This window comes from Falco rusticolus, chromosome 3, assembly GCF_015220075.1.
Source record: "Falco rusticolus isolate bFalRus1 chromosome 3, bFalRus1.pri, whole genome shotgun sequence".
Taxonomy (NCBI): Eukaryota; Metazoa; Chordata; class Aves; order Falconiformes; family Falconidae; genus Falco; species Falco rusticolus.
The window spans coordinates 96,925,838-96,941,750 of record NC_051189.1 but is presented as its reverse complement, the minus strand read 5'-3'; the positions used below and the strand labels follow the sequence as shown (position 1 = coordinate 96,941,750).

The window sequence follows — 15,913 nt, the reverse complement described above, 5'->3', positions numbered from 1 at the left end:
TGATAAGGGTTTCTTCTGAGTAGGGTTCAAAGATGCCTGTAACTTCGCCAGATCTGGCTGACTTGGGCCTTGAGTGGATGAAGACCTGATGGAATGTGTGTTGGACAGAAGAGCAAAACAGAAAGGCAGGCCAGATCCCTGGAGATGTTCTTGGGATCAGCTGTCCACTTGAAGAGATGAGATTTTATTTATACTGTATCCCCTAGAGCTGAGCAGATGTCTAAAACATCTAAGTTAATAATTAACAGATTTTGCTGTCATGTCAGTAGCTTTAGTGAATTGTACCAGCTCTTGCTGAGAATAGAGAATTTAATCTCTGTGTATTGTCTGTGGGGCATGAAAGTTACATCAGTGCAGGGGGTCAAGGTCAGGATTGTCACTTCACCATAAACTTATTGCAGCAGCATATGTGAACCAGGTGCTAAACGCACAGTGGGCTGTCAGGACATTTAAAGACACTCCCCCACCCCCCAAAATGCCAGACCCTTTGGAGATGTGACAGTGGGGTAATACTCGGAATACAGTGGGAGAGCACAGTCCTTTATTGGGAGTTCAGGGCAGTGCAGTACCAGAGATAGCACATTATGGCACAGCGTGTCTGCTTGGCAGGAAGCTTTGCAAATATGGAAAGCAGGGGCAGGCCTAAACTCAGATTACAGACCTGCCAAGAAAAACTCTGGGCCTCCTGGAAAGGTTGAAGCCAAAATCTGTCTTCTAAATTTGCAGACAGCTCCTGTTTTTAGACAGGTCAGATGACAAGGAAGACTTAATTAGAAAATTTTAAGCACAGCCGTGGAGTGATTGCTACTAGCAAGGAATCTGCGCAGTCACAGGATTTCACATCGCCCTTGCGTTACCCAGTGGGTGATGTGGCGTAGGGAAAAGATACTTCCAGTTGGGTGATTCTGACATAGCTGAACAGCGGCATCCACCCTCTTTGACAACAAGATTGTATTAAAAAAACACCCAACCTTTCCTCAGCCCAGCCTACTCTGACATCATGCCGCCTGCAGCGAGGCCTTTGTTCTGCCTGACTTTCTCTGGCTCTGCAGCTCTCTGGGTTCTTGCTGATGGTGTTGTCACTGGGAGCTTGTGAACTGAGACTGCGACCTCACTGCGTTCCCAGCCACTCGCACAGAAACCTGGTCCGTGGAAAAGGTCTTTCTTCAACAAGAGTATTTTCCAGAAGTTAGAATAACAGGAAGCAACTTCAAAGTATTTAAAATGTTTTCCTTTGTGATGTTTATAGCAAGTTTGAAGGGTCCTTGTGGTCTCTTTGGGCTAACTGAACAGAAACTTGCTTAAAACCTGTGAAGGGGCAGATTCTGGCCTTGCTGATTGTCAAGAGGTGCTGGGATTCACAGTGGTGCATGTGTGAAGGCTACTACAGGTTGTCCCTGGGACAGAGGAGCATCAGAAAGCTGAGATTATGCAAGCAGAAGTTCTACGCTGACAATAGGCCAGACAGATCCATCTGACCCGTGTGTCACAAGTACAGGGCTGGAACTGATAGAGATTACCTTGAGGCAATAAACTTACCATAGCTGGTTGTGTGTAATTGAGGTAGGCACACTGTGGACATCTGACTAGCTGGAGCCAGGTGTGCCTTTGTCAAAGGTGGATGGCAAAATAAGCTTCTAGATAATGTTACTGCTATCAGTGTCTGCTGCATGCTGTTGAGGTGATTGGCTATGTGAGCCACGTAGAAGATAGCCTTGATGCCCAGCATTTACAAGCTAAAACCTTGATACTGATACTGAATTGTCTAGCACAGACCTCTGTGCTTGCCGAGAGCCTCTTGAGGAGGAGTAGTTAGATAAATATATTGGATATCAGAGACTGGGTGATATAATACACTCATGTACAGTTCACCTGGGGATGGAGGACTGGACAAAGCGTGGACAAGAGGCCCAAAGAAGGCTTTTGATGAAAGTGATTATACTATCTGGTTTTGGTGGATCACTGTAAAGTCTTTATGAAAGGGATGTTGAGGTGTTCTTTATAAAGCAGTGACAAAGCAGCCATTTGAATCATAAAAAGCCTGAGGGAGTCCCAGATCTGAAGACTAGCATTGAGAGATGGCTAAAGATGTGACTGGAGGGGGCAAGTTCATGGGAACAGGAGGAGTAGAGTGGACTGAGTGCAAGTGAGTAGTTGTGAACCATGAAGAAGATGCTAAGCTTTACAAGTGGAAGGTAAACACATTGACTGGTGTCAGGAGTCAGAGGCAGACTGGGCATTTTGGCAGAGGGGAAACACAGTGGAAGCCTGTTGAAGAAGGCAAGGAACAGTGAAGTGCTGAAAGTGGAGGGCAGAAATGCCAGAAGTGACAGATACTTTGGGAGAGACTGTTGGAATTCTGGAACTGCTGGATGGGAACCTAGTACGGATTTGGTAAACTGGAGATGTCACTGCCATCTGGGTATTGGAGATGATAATGGAAAAGATGTAGGTTGATCAGGAGGACAAGAGGTGTTTTGATGCAGGAATAAGAGAGAACATGGAAAAACTCTGTGTTGGGCTCACAGATGGGTCACATAACTGGACCCTTGGAAAGGCTGATAACATGAGCACATTTCTTAGAATGCCCCAGGGAAGCACTACTGTCTCCTTTTTTAAAGATGAGAAGTCAAAGCACAGAAATACTAAGTTCAGTTGCTTGAGGTCACATATATTTTTGTGACACAGCCAGGAACAGAATGTGCCTTTTGAGTTCTATGCCAGCATCTTTAACACAATACTGCTGTTCCTTACAGCAGTGGAGAGAAGAGATACAGGAGCAGAGAAGGAAAAGGAAGGAAGAATCATGTGGAAAAGTCAACTGGGGACATATACTGGTTCCAAAATATACTTGAGAGATCATACTGGCTTTTTTTCCTGTTTTCAATAGCTGTGTGTGTTACCTACTGCTGCAGAGGCTTGCTGGCTCAGCTGGAGCACAGGTGAATGTTTATTCCAGGGCCAGCTGTGGTCCAGGCAGACTTAATGCTGCATCTGCCTGGAGGGCTGCCCAGACTACAAATCCAGGCTGACTCCAGCTGAATTTGTGCAGAGCCAATCTGGTTATCAGTAACTTGTATTACCAGGCATACAAAAGACATCTGAGGGACTCCATCCAGATCCAGCAGAACTGTGAGTGCTGCAAGATGGGGTTGGCATCAGCACACATATTCTGTAAGGGCTTGAAAGAGGAGGCACTGTGAAATGTGAATGAGCAAAATCAGCCCAGATGCAGTGCAGGCCTCAAGGAGCAAGTCAGTGCATTGAAGTGGCATTGTGTAGAAACGGGTCAAGTCTAGCAAACTCTGGGTGAGCTACTGGGATGCTTGTATGCAGTGTTACCCATCACATCCTGTATTATCTAGGGGGTTGTTGCCAGGTGTTCCATGTCCCCCACATCTTAAAATAATGGCATATTGTCTGTATGTACTTGAAAATGAAAGACTGCAGCTGGGTGCTGCAAACATCATCAATGCTTCTGTTCATACAAAAAAACCCCACGCCAAAGTAAAGAAAGACGATGCTAAAAACTACAGCCTCCTGGTTGGATGTTAACTGTTAGAAAAGCAGCGGAACAGACTTGAAACCTTTGGACATCTTTGCAACACTGAAGCAAGTTGGAAAGTTCTAGAGAGCATTGGAAAAGTGTATTTAATATGGGGTTGTCATTCCTGGAGCTGCAGAGCAGTAAGCATGTGTCATTCCAGTGTTTGGATGTGCTGCGTCTGCTGTAACATAGCTCCTCTCTTCTGGAAGAGCTTGGTGAATTATGTTGTAGTTTGCAAAAGTTACTCAAGTTGGATGAGTTTCAATCCTGTAATTCAAACATACTTGTTTTCCTCCCAAAATACACAGTCAAAAGAAACATAATAAATAGATACTTAAGTGCACAGGAACCAAAATCACGTGATTCTGAAGTGTAGATTTCATGTGACTGTCTTGCATTAATAATTTGGAGTCTGTGAGACCCACAAGTAGAGGCAGGACTAGAACTGGGGATCGGGGGATAGTATTGACCAGACAGAGTCCTTGGGCAGGACTTTGACTTGTTTAAACACCCTCCTTTGAAACCTTGACCCCAAAGACATCCCTTCTTTCTCATGTTGTTTTCTTCCACCCGTGACGAAGACATCAACTAGATTTCCCAGGGTACTTTTTGTAAAGATGGAGCAAGATTGTGCCAGGTAACAACAGGAGCTCCCCACCAGTAATTGAGAATGTCTTAAAGGATGAGTGTTCCCTTGGTTTTGGCAGGTTAATAGTAGTATCAGACTGAGTCAAACTGAGGCTTTAAAACTCAGCCATCTGAAACGAGAGAGCTCAGGAAAAATCTGCCAGGTAGCTGGCATGACAGGACACCTGAATGGGTGCCTGGCTATAAATACTGCTTGTGATGCGCTCAGCCGTTCTGCACAAGCCTTGTTTTTAAGATCCTTTTACCATGGACATACTGTTCTTTTCAGACAACAACCAGGCGAAGGGAGGTGAGGTCAGCAGAGCAGCTGGGTGCTCTGCTCCCAAGTGCTGCTGCTAGATATGCTCTTTGGAAAAGGGGTGGAGGGAGGGAACTGGCTTTTATAAATCAGTGCATACTCCACAGTTGTTATGTATTCTAAGATGCAAATACTCCCACATTCAAGTTTGTGTACAGAGCTTTTAGGGAGATGGCAGAAGCTGAGCAGATTTAATGATTTCACTTTTCAGATTTCAAGGTCCAGTAGTATCGTTTGGATAGTGACAAGAGCTTAGAGCAAATCCTAACGCCAGACTTACCTAGCCTGGGATCTCCCCAGAGTTCTGACATGTTCATGATGGGGCGGGGTTAATTGAGGCTCATCTGCTTTCTATGAAGTGAGGTTTATAGCCCTGTTCTTTTGCCAGTTCTGGGAAAAAGCTGGGCAGAGGGGAGGCCTGTTCTGACACATACACACCGAAGAAGCAGAGGCTGAACAGGAAAATGTTTTGTTTCAGGAATGGGTCACCACAGGCTCATAAAGGAGTAAAAGCCAAACTTTTCCAAGCAAGACTAGATATGCCAAAATACCACAGGAGGAGCTGCTGGTGGAATAGTTCCAGCCCAGCTGGAAATATTGGAAATCACTGCAGAAAATCAAGAGTGATTCCAAAAACCTTCTTCCTGATCTTACTCCCAGTGGAATTGATTTCATGATTTGCAAAGCCACAGGAGATGGACAAACCAAACAGGCATGATTGAGTATTCAGTGTTGTTATTCAGTATCTGGAACATATTTAGGAGTTGTAGCTATGGCTTAGACCTCCTTTGTGATGCATGCTGAGAACCACAGAACCCAGGGGTGGTGGTCCTTGGCCTAGAGTTTTAAAACAACAAGAACCAAATGCAGACCCATCCAGATCTCTTTGACAAGTGATCGCCCAGACCCACACTGAACAGACGGATGATTGAAAAATTATTTCATTACAAAACCTGGTGGGTTTATGTCAGTGTAGGGAGGAGTACCTACTGCCTTCAGGGTACGTTCCCACTCACAGCTTGTAGCCTAGAAAGGCCTTGACGCAGGAGCTGCCCTCTTCTCCGTGCAGCACCGAGGTCAACAGGGCCCAGCCTTGCGATTAAGGCTTCCGAATATTGCAGTCACAGTAGTAATTAATAAGGAACTGTGCTCAGATACTATTAGGGAGTAAAGGGTTAAAACTGAATTTGAAAATAAAAGTCTGGGGTGGAGCAGAAAAATCTAGATCTTTGTCATCACAACAGAAAAGGATTATTCTTTCCATTTAAAATACCGGAGAAATACAGTTCAGCATGTGTCAGTTCTTCAGTAGAGCACTTCTTCCAAGTTTGCTGCATCTGTTACAGGAGGGAACTCTCTGTACCCAATTATTCAGGGCTCGCTATTGTTTTTGGAGGCCACTGTGTTCTTGCTTTGTCTTTCGTCCTCTTCTCCCTTCCCTGCTTTCTTACATGTCACTTTGTTGATCACAGGAGCTGGTGCTGATTTTGTTATGCTTGGAGGAATGTTTGCAGGCCATGACCAGTGTGCTGGAGAGATTATGGAGAAGAATGGCAAGAAGGTGAAACTCTTCTATGGAATGAGCTCTGATACAGCCATGAAGAAGCACGCAGGAGGCGTTGCTGAGTACAGGTATGAATTCTACACAGGAGCCAGCCTTTCAGTAACTTCTGGAGTGGAATTGCACAAAAGGCATCTGTTGGAAACAGGCCCATGCCTCTATTCCCATTTAGGAAGCTGTTACCAACACTTCTGGCAGCAGATCTGAGGGAGGGATGACATCAAGGGGGAGACAGGGAAAAGGAGCTGGGGGTGGCTAGCTGAGAGCAACCGCATTCGGTCGATTGCGGCCAGTGCGGTGTGCTGTCGCTGCAGCACTAGCTGCACGGTCTGGGAACTCATGAGGCACTTTTCTGACTTACGGGTCTCCTGGGATGTGTATGAATTAAATGCCAGAACATGGCATACCAGGCTGCAGTTTCTGGCCCTCTGCTTGTCCAGGTTGGAGTATGGGCTCCTGGCTGGCCCACATGCTCCCTTCTGTTTGCAAAAAGTGGGTGCCTGGTGAAATTGAGCTGGGGTTTCCCCAGTATAGATCTGAGTTACAGCTGTAACACTAGTGAGGGCCCAGGACCTCCGAAGCCCTCTCAGTCACAGGCAGTAGCTCCAGGACTCCCTCTTGCATTTGCTGGGCGGTCTTAGGCAGCAGATTTCCCACACCTTTTTGGGTAACAGCACCAGAGTAGCCCCAAATCATGCAGCATGCAGGAGCTTGGGGTTTGAGTTAATACCCTCAGGGGACAGGAAAGGAAGACAGGCTTTACAAAGGAATCTCTTGTCCATTGCTATCTTACTCCAGTAAGTGCTGAGAATGTTGACTTTTTGAAAAAGCAGATGACTCCAGAAAACCTCTGCCGTTTCTCTTATGAGTGGCAGGTATAGTTACTGCCCTTAGACCACGTGGTTCTTGTGGTTCTTGCATACTCTGTTAGAGAATGTTTCCTGTCTTACACTATACATTGGTTTGTTGAGATGTCCCTTTTGATTATTCTCCTCTGCTGGGGTACATTCAGGCTCTGGTCCCATCTGGTAAACTGCTGTTTGTAACAGAGCAGTGACCTTACCCACTGTTCCAGACATTCAGGATTGATGGGTTTTGTTGGCCTCATCTGCTACAACTACTCCAGCATGTGGGTTTTTCCCAACGTGTTCAGCTGCTACCACGGGTAAGAGTTGCAGCACTGTGAAGGTGACAGTGCAGAATGTAAAGCAGAATGAGATTCACAAAACAAAATGGAATTCTCACTTTGACAGAGACATGCTAATAGGACCACAGCAGTGCCAGACATCACACTAGATAGAAGGCATCTTTGAACCCGCCTCCTGTCCTTCACCCTGACGTTGGCTTTTGTGGGTTTTGTCTGCCAACTCTGAAGAGTTAAAATGCACCATAAAAATGTGCACTAATTCACCTAGCACTTCATGAAGCGGTAAGACACAGCCTACCTCAGAGCATGTGCACCTGTCTCTGTTGGACTAAGTCATAGAATGGTTTGTGTTGGAAGTGACCTTTAAAGATCATCTAGTCCAACCCCTGCAGCGAGCAGGGACATCTTCAGCTAGATCAGGTTGCTCAGCCCTTTCCAACCTGACCTTGAACGTTTCCAGGGATGGGGCATCTACCACCCCTCTGGGCAACCTGTGCCAGTGTTTCACCACCCTCATCATAAAAAGCTTCTTCCTTACATTTAGTCTAAATCTGCCCTCTTTTAGTTTAAAGCCATTACCCCTTGTCCTATCGCTGCAGGCCCTACGAAGAAGTCTGTCCCCATCCTTCTTACAAGCCCCATTAAGTACTGAACGGCTGCAGTACGGTCTCCCCGGAGCCTTCTCCTCTCCAGGCTGAACAGCCCCAGCTCTCTCAGCCTTTCCCCACAGGAGAGGTGTCCATCCCTCTGGCCATTTCCGTGGTCCCTCCTCCGGACCCGCTCCAACAGGTCCGTGTGTTTCCTGTGCTGAGGACGTCAGAGCTGGACGCAGCCACTCCAGGTGGGGTCTCACCCGAGCGGAGTGGAGGGGCACAATCCCCTCCCTCGCCCTGCTGGCCACGCTGCTGCTGATGCAGCCCAGGACACGGGTGGCTGGCTGGGCTGCAAGCGCGCATTGCCGGCTCATGTCCAGCTTTTCGTCCACCAGTACCCTCCAGTCCTTCTCTGCAGGGCTGCTCTCCACCTCTTCACCCCCCAGCCTGTATCGATACCGGGGGTTGCCCCAGCCCAGGTGCAGGACCTTGCACTTGGCCTTGTTGAGCCTCATGAGGTTCACAGGGGCTCACTTGTTGAGCTTGTCCAGGACCCTCTGGATGGCATCCCATCCCTCCTCGGGCATGTCAACCACAACATTCAGCTTGGTGTCATCTGCAAACCTGCTGAGGGTGCTCTTCCCACTGCCTGTGTCATTGATAAAGATACTAAATTATTATGAGCTCCTAGACTGTAATAATAGTGGAGATTAAGGAAGGCTGGTGATAGACATTGTGCAGGAGAGACCTGGAGACAAATGAAGTCACTGGCTTTCCTGCTCTGGCAGAAAGCCCAAGGCTCATGAAAAGAGAAGCCCGTGTGAGAATGGGGAAATGGAGAGCTTGTAGACACTGCGCTTACCGGATAGTCTGTGCCTAGTAGGCATAGTCTGGGTCAATACTACTATCTGAGGAAGACTTCTGAAGAGAAAAAGATCAGTTGGACATAGGGATGAGAGTTGATAGTAGAGAGTGTTTCAAGGGCAAAAAAGCTTGTGATGAGTTTTGGCAAGTTCCAAGGGCATTTGTTTTTGCAGGAAAAAAGAGATTTCTTAACAAGCAAAAACAGACAGCAAATACTATGGTTTGAGGAGAACATGTATCCTGACAGATTTTTAAAACCAGGACTTTTCTGCATCTAATAGGATGAGAAAGGGACAGGGATATCTTTGCCTTGTGCCTGAGGAGGACATACAGGTCAGTCTCGACTGGAGTGTACCCTTCCTACTTCACCTGAGCCTGTGTAGCTCTTTCTGGGGTTCAGATCAGTGTCAATGTGCAAGGGATGTTTTATTTTTTTAAAAAATCTCATATAGGGCTGCATGTGTAGCAGTTAAAAACACTGCGGGATATCTGGCTACACTGAGGGTGGCCAGAGGATTGCTCAGGTGAGAACTCAAGTGACTGGCTTTTCACCTGGCTGACCTGCAAGGCCCTTTTGGCACTGCAGGTTCAGTGCGCTTTTCCTTTCAAGCACAACTGTTTATTTGCAGACAAGCAAGCTGCCCAAGGGTCCATCCGCATATGAGACAAGCTGAAACAATGCACCAGAAAGATGTGCCACATACCTCTGAGCTTTGATTCTCTCTGTGTTTGTATGCTGCTTCCCAGAAGCTGTGTACAGTTTTGGGGCTTCTTTTGTCCTCCAGCAAATCTGTTTGTCATCGAAGCCTCTGAACAAATGGTCTGAGCGGACAGCACTAGTAATTATCTCATAATTGAGAAGTGGCAGCTGCCAGTTACACAGGAGTGCTGGCAACCTGTTATCTGAAATACGATAACTCACTGTCCTTTGCTACCCTGTGCTTGTGTCAGCTGGAGTGTGGGAAAGGCCTCGCGCTGCTCAGGCATGTAGCTAATGGCAGCTCCCTGCGAGCTCACAGAGCAGCCCAGGCATGCTGCATGGATCTCAGCGCCGCACAGTCATTCAGGGCCTGGCCACCACAGAGCGGTGAGAGGCTGCAGGGAAAGTTTGAGAAAGCTCACCGTACCAGTGGGCCAAAGGACCAAGGCAGCTGTTCAGTTCTACTCCACCTAGTTGGGGGGGGGGGGGGGGGGGTGTGATCTCACAACAAAATTTATCACCAGCAGGAGAATTAATTGACATTGGTCCCCCTTAAAAATGAGATAAAGTGCAAATGCTATGCCTTGTTAGGGGTAAAGGGAGCCACAGAAAGGCAGTGTATTTGGCTCAGTCTAGACAGACCCTTTCAGTTCCTTATGGGCAATACCACACAAATCCTGCTTGATCCATAGCTGTATTTTGATTTGCATCCCGATTGTAGAGTACCCTGGGGCTCAAGGTCTGAAGCCTTCTCAGCAACAAGGGAGCAGAAGCACAATCTGAAATTTTTAGTCTCTGTTGAGATACTGCCTTTTTGTGCCACTAATAGGTAACGTAGGAGTCCCCCAGTCCACCGCTAGCTACAACAGCTCCAAACATGAAATCTGTAAGCCTTGGCTGTTACCTGTGAAGGAGCAGATTCTCATCTTGTTTACATTGCAGCTGCAGTGCAGAGCTGCTACCCATACCAACCTTGGTCTGGGTCTTGCACGGCCTGTCTCAGCACAAGTGTCACTGTGGTTTAAAAATAGCAACTGTTAGTTATCCAGCACCATAAATGTGCTGGGCATTGAAGGAGTGCCTGGAAACAGGGCAAGGCTTTGGTTTGAATTACTGCTGCAGGAAAAGGTACAGGAAGTTCAGTCACTTACTAGTTTAGCTTATGGCAACCTTGAACCAGAAGCATTTTAACAAAGTAAAAACTAAGTCAGCATTTTAAATGTTGGGTACCCCAACCAGGTCAAGTCAGTGGGGGCTTCTTCATACACATTTTAAAAGCCCAGGTGTAGGTCTGTATCAGTGATCCTAATAAGCTGTTTTGTCTTTAAAAGAGCCTGAACACTCACGATGTTTTATTCAAACAGTGGGGAGCTCTGTGTGCACTAAGCCCCCTGCAGAATCAGGCTACTTGTCACTTAACTTCATAGTCTCAAAATTACACATTTTGTTTGGAGAACCTGAGCCTCCAGCAAACAGTTAAATGAAAATTGACAGGTGAGATGGCTGTAGCAGGGAATAAAGTCATGAGAGTAGTTGGTTTTGTAATGAATATGTCAAGTTGATCCCATTTAATTTTTTATGAAATTTGTGTAGCCAGTTTCATTACTTCTATGTCATTTATATATTGGTTTATTTTTACCTCCTTCCACAAGGAACATGGATCAGAGCTGGGAATTTCTGAAAGGCAATTATTGAGGTATTTTTTGTGGGAAAAAAGAAATAAGGCAAACAGGGACAGAGACCACACACAGTATCGTTCAGTTAGAGCCAATTTGGTTTTGTTGACCTGTTTGAGATTTCACAGGTTGTGTAAACGCTGCAGTTCTGCTGTGTTCACTCAGCAGTCCACAGCTACTGCTGAGCTGGGGTTTGGCCCTTTGTACTAACTGTGGGGTGGAATTTGGGCCACAGAGACAGAATAGCACCAGCAGCTGGCTGCCGCTTACTTTTTCTGTATCCCATATGATAGCCTGGAAGACCAGCCCCAAATTTCTGCCATTTCCTAAATGCTTTACTCATAAGGTTGCCTCATGCCAGAGCAGCCTGACCCCTTTGTCCTGACCCACATTTTGCTGGGCTGACAGAGCACCATCACATGTGCTTCACCCCATCCACCCTGCCAGGGTGCCCACTCAAGCAGCAGGCTTAAGTTGGCCAGGAGTTACAGGGCACACCGCAGACCAGACCCCATGCAAAAAGTCTAAAGCAAGTAGTTTTCTCCCTTTCTATTCACCATTTAGTGGCAAATGACACAGTCTCTGCTCTATGAGCAGATGAGAGCATCCGAGTACACCTTTCCCAGCTGTTGAGGAATCCCAATTGCTCCGTCCACCTTTCTTTTCCGAGAAAGGGTTAGTTTCTGGTCGTAACTCCGGGGAAGATGTCAGAGCTGCAAATCCCTCAGTGGTTCCTGCTGACTTGCTTATGCAGCTCACTGCCAAGTGTGCCAGCTTTTGTGATACCCTTTGTAATGCACTGTCGTGGTTCAACCCAGCAGGCAGCTGAACACCACACAGCTGCTCGCTCACCTCCCCCCCAGCCCCCACAGTGGGCAGGGGAGAGAATAAAGGAGAAAAAAAAATATACATGGGTCAAGGTAAAGACAGTTCAGTAGGACACAAAAGGAAGGGGAAATACTACTAACAATAATGATAAAATAATTAGAATATACAAAACAAGTGGGGCACAATGTAGTTGCTCACCACTTGCCAACTGATGCCCAGCCAGTTCCCAAGCAGCAGCCTCTCACCAGCTTTTCCCCTAATTTATATACTGAGCATGGTGTCACACGGTATGGAATATCCCCTTGGCCAGTTTGGGTCAGCTGTCCTGGCTGTCTCCTCCCAGCCTGCTCGTTGGTGGGGTGGTACAAGAAGCTGGAAAGTCCTTGACTTAGTGTTAACACTGCTTAGCAACAACTAAAGCATCAGTGTCATCAACATTACTCTCAGCCAAAATCCAAAACACAGCACTGTACCAGCTACTAGGGAGAAAATTAGTGCCAGCCAAAACCAGGTCATCCAGCACCAGACACGCACAGGCATTTGTTGTTGGTAAAATAGTCTCAACTTGGGGATATTTTTTTTTAACTTAGTTTTAATTTATTGACAGCTAATATAAACTTCTAGTCACCCTTGGAAAATTAAACATTTAAGTAAACACCTTTCCTCCCCCTTTTCCAGACTCCACTTAAGCCAGCCACCTCTCTTTGCCCTGCCATGTCTCAGCTCCCCTTACTTTCACCACAGGTCACTCAGTCTGTCCCAGCTCCTTCAGCGAGGAGAGGGGTGGCACAAGACATTGTGGTCACATGTGTAATAGTTTCTGTCTGCCACTCCTTCTTATCACACCTTCTCCATCCTGGGTTGTGTGGAGGCCACAATCCCTTTTCAGCCATCCCTGCTCTGGCATAGGTCATGCAGGGACTACAGTCCCTTTGGGAGTGCACACCTTTGGCAAGGAGCACCTCCTTGTGAGGGTGGATCTCCAGCTGCATGTCTCCTCAGGCACATCCAGGTATGTTGCAGCACTATCAAAACTAGCTGGCTGCAACAAGGCTTCTACCATCCCATACCAGCTTAAATTCAATAAGAAGTTCCCACACCTTGCCCCAGCACAGCCACCAATCCCCCACAAGGTTTCAGCGGTTCATCTACTGTCTCTGATGTTTCTTCATCCTCTTCAGGCCAATCCACCCTGCTTCTCACCTCTGCTGTGTCAGGATTCTTTCCATACCCCAGCTCTTCTTCCAGCCAGCCTCTCCTCATCTGGGCCCCCTTCTTCTCCCAGGGCTTCTCCTTGTCTCTCCTACATCCAGGGCACTCTCTCTTCCTTCTGTTTCTTCCAGGTCTCTCTTCATCCCATGCTCCTCTTCCTTTGGTCCTTCTCCTCCATACCCCTTAGAGCTGTTTAACTACTTAGCAGGAACCAGCCACAGCTGCACCTTATCCACATCAGCCAACCCACCGCCCCTGAAGCCAGCCCACAGCTGTATGTTATCAGTGTTAATTAACCCAGCTTCATTCCTCCATAATTCCTCTGCACTTCCTCTACACAGGTGTGTCTCCTCTCCCAGTGGCTGCTGCTGTTCCTTAAATAAACTTGAGCAGAGGTGTCATGTGCTCTCCTGGCTGAAGTTTTGGTGGCTTACACCATTTTCAGAGCTAGGTGGGACCATCTCTGCACCTGGCATGAAGCAGATGATGGCCTTCTCCTACACAGGTCACCCCGGCAGCCCTTGCTACCCGAACTACTGTATATGCCCAACACAGCACCCACATGTGCAACAGTTGGGTGCTCATGCACTAACAAACTGGGTGCTCATGCATGTACTAACAGCGTGCTTGGGCATAAATTATTTGGGCATGCATGCATGAACTAATTGTGTGCTTAGGCAAAAATTAATTTGGCATTCATGCATAAATTAGCTGGGCACTCATGCGTTAATTTATTCAGGGCTCGTGCATGAACTAATCTGGCACTCACAGGAATGCAGCAAGCCCAGCAATTTATGGCTTATATGGCACGCCACACCTCTGCAAGGCACATATCAAAGAACTCTTTGAATGTTAATCCATTATCGACTCTTTTAGTATCATCACAGTCTTAATGTACATCAGTTACAGAGTCCACTTTTCCTTCCTTTGGACCAGGCGGCAGGAATTAATACTGTAACAGTACACTTAGTAACATGAACACCCATGTTAAAGGGGATTAGCGTCACGGTTTGGTTATATACCCATCACAGATCCCACCCCCGGCACAGACACAGTGGTCAGTGGTGCGCCAACGTGTGCATTACTAAAATTCCACCCACTCCCCCTGGGAACCAGGGCACTCCTCAGCACGGTCTGGGCAATATGTTGTCTGTTACAAACTCTGCCCCTTTCCCGTGGGGACTAGAGATTAACGCAGCCTGAATATACACTCACCACCTGAATATAGACTTCACCCCCTCACCCCTGTGGACAAGACCACGGAGGTCAATACTGCAGCAGTCTGAGCAGTTCGTTTGTGCAAAACACACTTAACCAAGAAAGCCCCAGCAGTGTGCATATGTACCCATTGCAAACTCCACCCTCACCTCTCTGAAGGTGAACATCATCATCATCTGAATTCTTGCTACAAATTTTAGGCCTTGTCCCCTCAAAACAACCAACCAAGAACTTGGCAGTTCCAAGTTATTCATTGTGCTTTAGCGCGATGATTAAGATTGTACAAGCAGAAGTTAACACCACTGCTGAAGGTTCCGATAGGGTCACGAGTTCAGTAGCTGTGGGGCTTCACACACATCCAGAATGGGGGTGGGGAATGGTGTTCACACACTCCTGGGGCACGTTCCACAGCCGTAACATTAACTGAGCTCAGGCCTTTTTGCTGTGCTTGCAGTTGCTTAACTCACAGCTCTAGATTTCTGTCCCACTTCACCCTATACTCCACCTTTTCTTTCTGGAACATCCGTTATCCCCAGCAGGAGAATTTTCAACCCTTTTTGACACTTTTTTTCCAAGGATGAACATGAAACCGGACTCTCAACATTTTCTGTGGAGCTAATCTCACACCTCTCTTCCCGCATGCTTCCCCCAGTATGGTTATCTGTAGGTTACTCCTTGATCAATAGGACATGCCACCAGCTTCTCGGCAGAGGAGCAGTAGCAACTGGCTGGCTGTCAGAGCTGTGGGGCTCTGATGGAGGGTGTTCACCACTTCTGTAGGTTTTGGTCTCCAAAGCCAAAAGCAGCATCCCGCAAGCTCCAGCTTCCTAACACCGCCATAGCCACTGCACGGACATCTCCCAGGGGCAGTGGTTGCATGTGTCCCACACTTCTGTAATTTTGCTCTGAAAAATAGGACCGCCAAGTGTTCACGCTCTTGGGAGCGATGTTCCCATCTCTGGAGGTCTGTTGAACCACTGTAACTGGGGCTGCCCTTGTTTGCAGTTGTCTCTGTGCTATCAAACCCCTGCAGCTTCTGCCCCACTCATGCTCGGGCTGAATTAACAGGGCGTTCGCCTTCGAACTGATGGGGCATTCATGCATAAATAATTCGGACTCTCATGCATGAACTGAAAGGGCAGTCATGCATGAATGCAGTAAACCCTGCATTTCTTGCCCAGTACAGCATGCAGAGCTCTTCAGATGGCAGGATCTGGTAGGTGAAATTCACACCGGTTTCCCCAAATCCCAGCCATAGTGCACTGTCTCTGCCAGTCTCGCGGGAAGCTCCCTGGAGCCTGGGCTGATTCTCCTAACTTTGACTGGAAGGGGTGGGCATGGCTGGAACCCATTCTGCAGAATGGTAGGGTGACTAGTTTTGTTTCATTTTGTGGGCCAGGCCTTCTCTTCCTGCAGGCAGGAAAATAAAAGCCTGTGAGCTCCCAGCAGCACAGACCCTACAGCAGACCTCTGAGCCCCGTGCAGTCTGCTAGATGGCAGCGGTACATACATTGACCGTTTATTACAGTGTTTTATTTAGGAGTTTCAAGAAAGAGTCAATTACTCATCAGAGGTAGGGAGATTAATCATGGTTCCTTACTCACATGGCGTATTAACACTT

General features: G+C 47.3%; 1 protein-coding gene across 3 annotated transcripts in view; it reads left to right on the top strand.

Moving 5' to 3' along the window:
- Positions 1 to 15,913, top strand: part of GMPR (guanosine monophosphate reductase) — a 49,659-nt gene that overhangs the window by 26,872 nt on the left and 6,874 nt on the right. For all 3 annotated transcript variants that reach the window (XM_037380540.1, XM_037380542.1, XM_037380541.1), the window contains exon 8: positions 5,966 to 6,125. In XM_037380540.1, the coding sequence (XP_037236437.1) occupies positions 5,966 to 6,125 (160 nt within the window). The remainder of the gene's footprint in view (positions 1 to 5,965; positions 6,126 to 15,913) is intronic.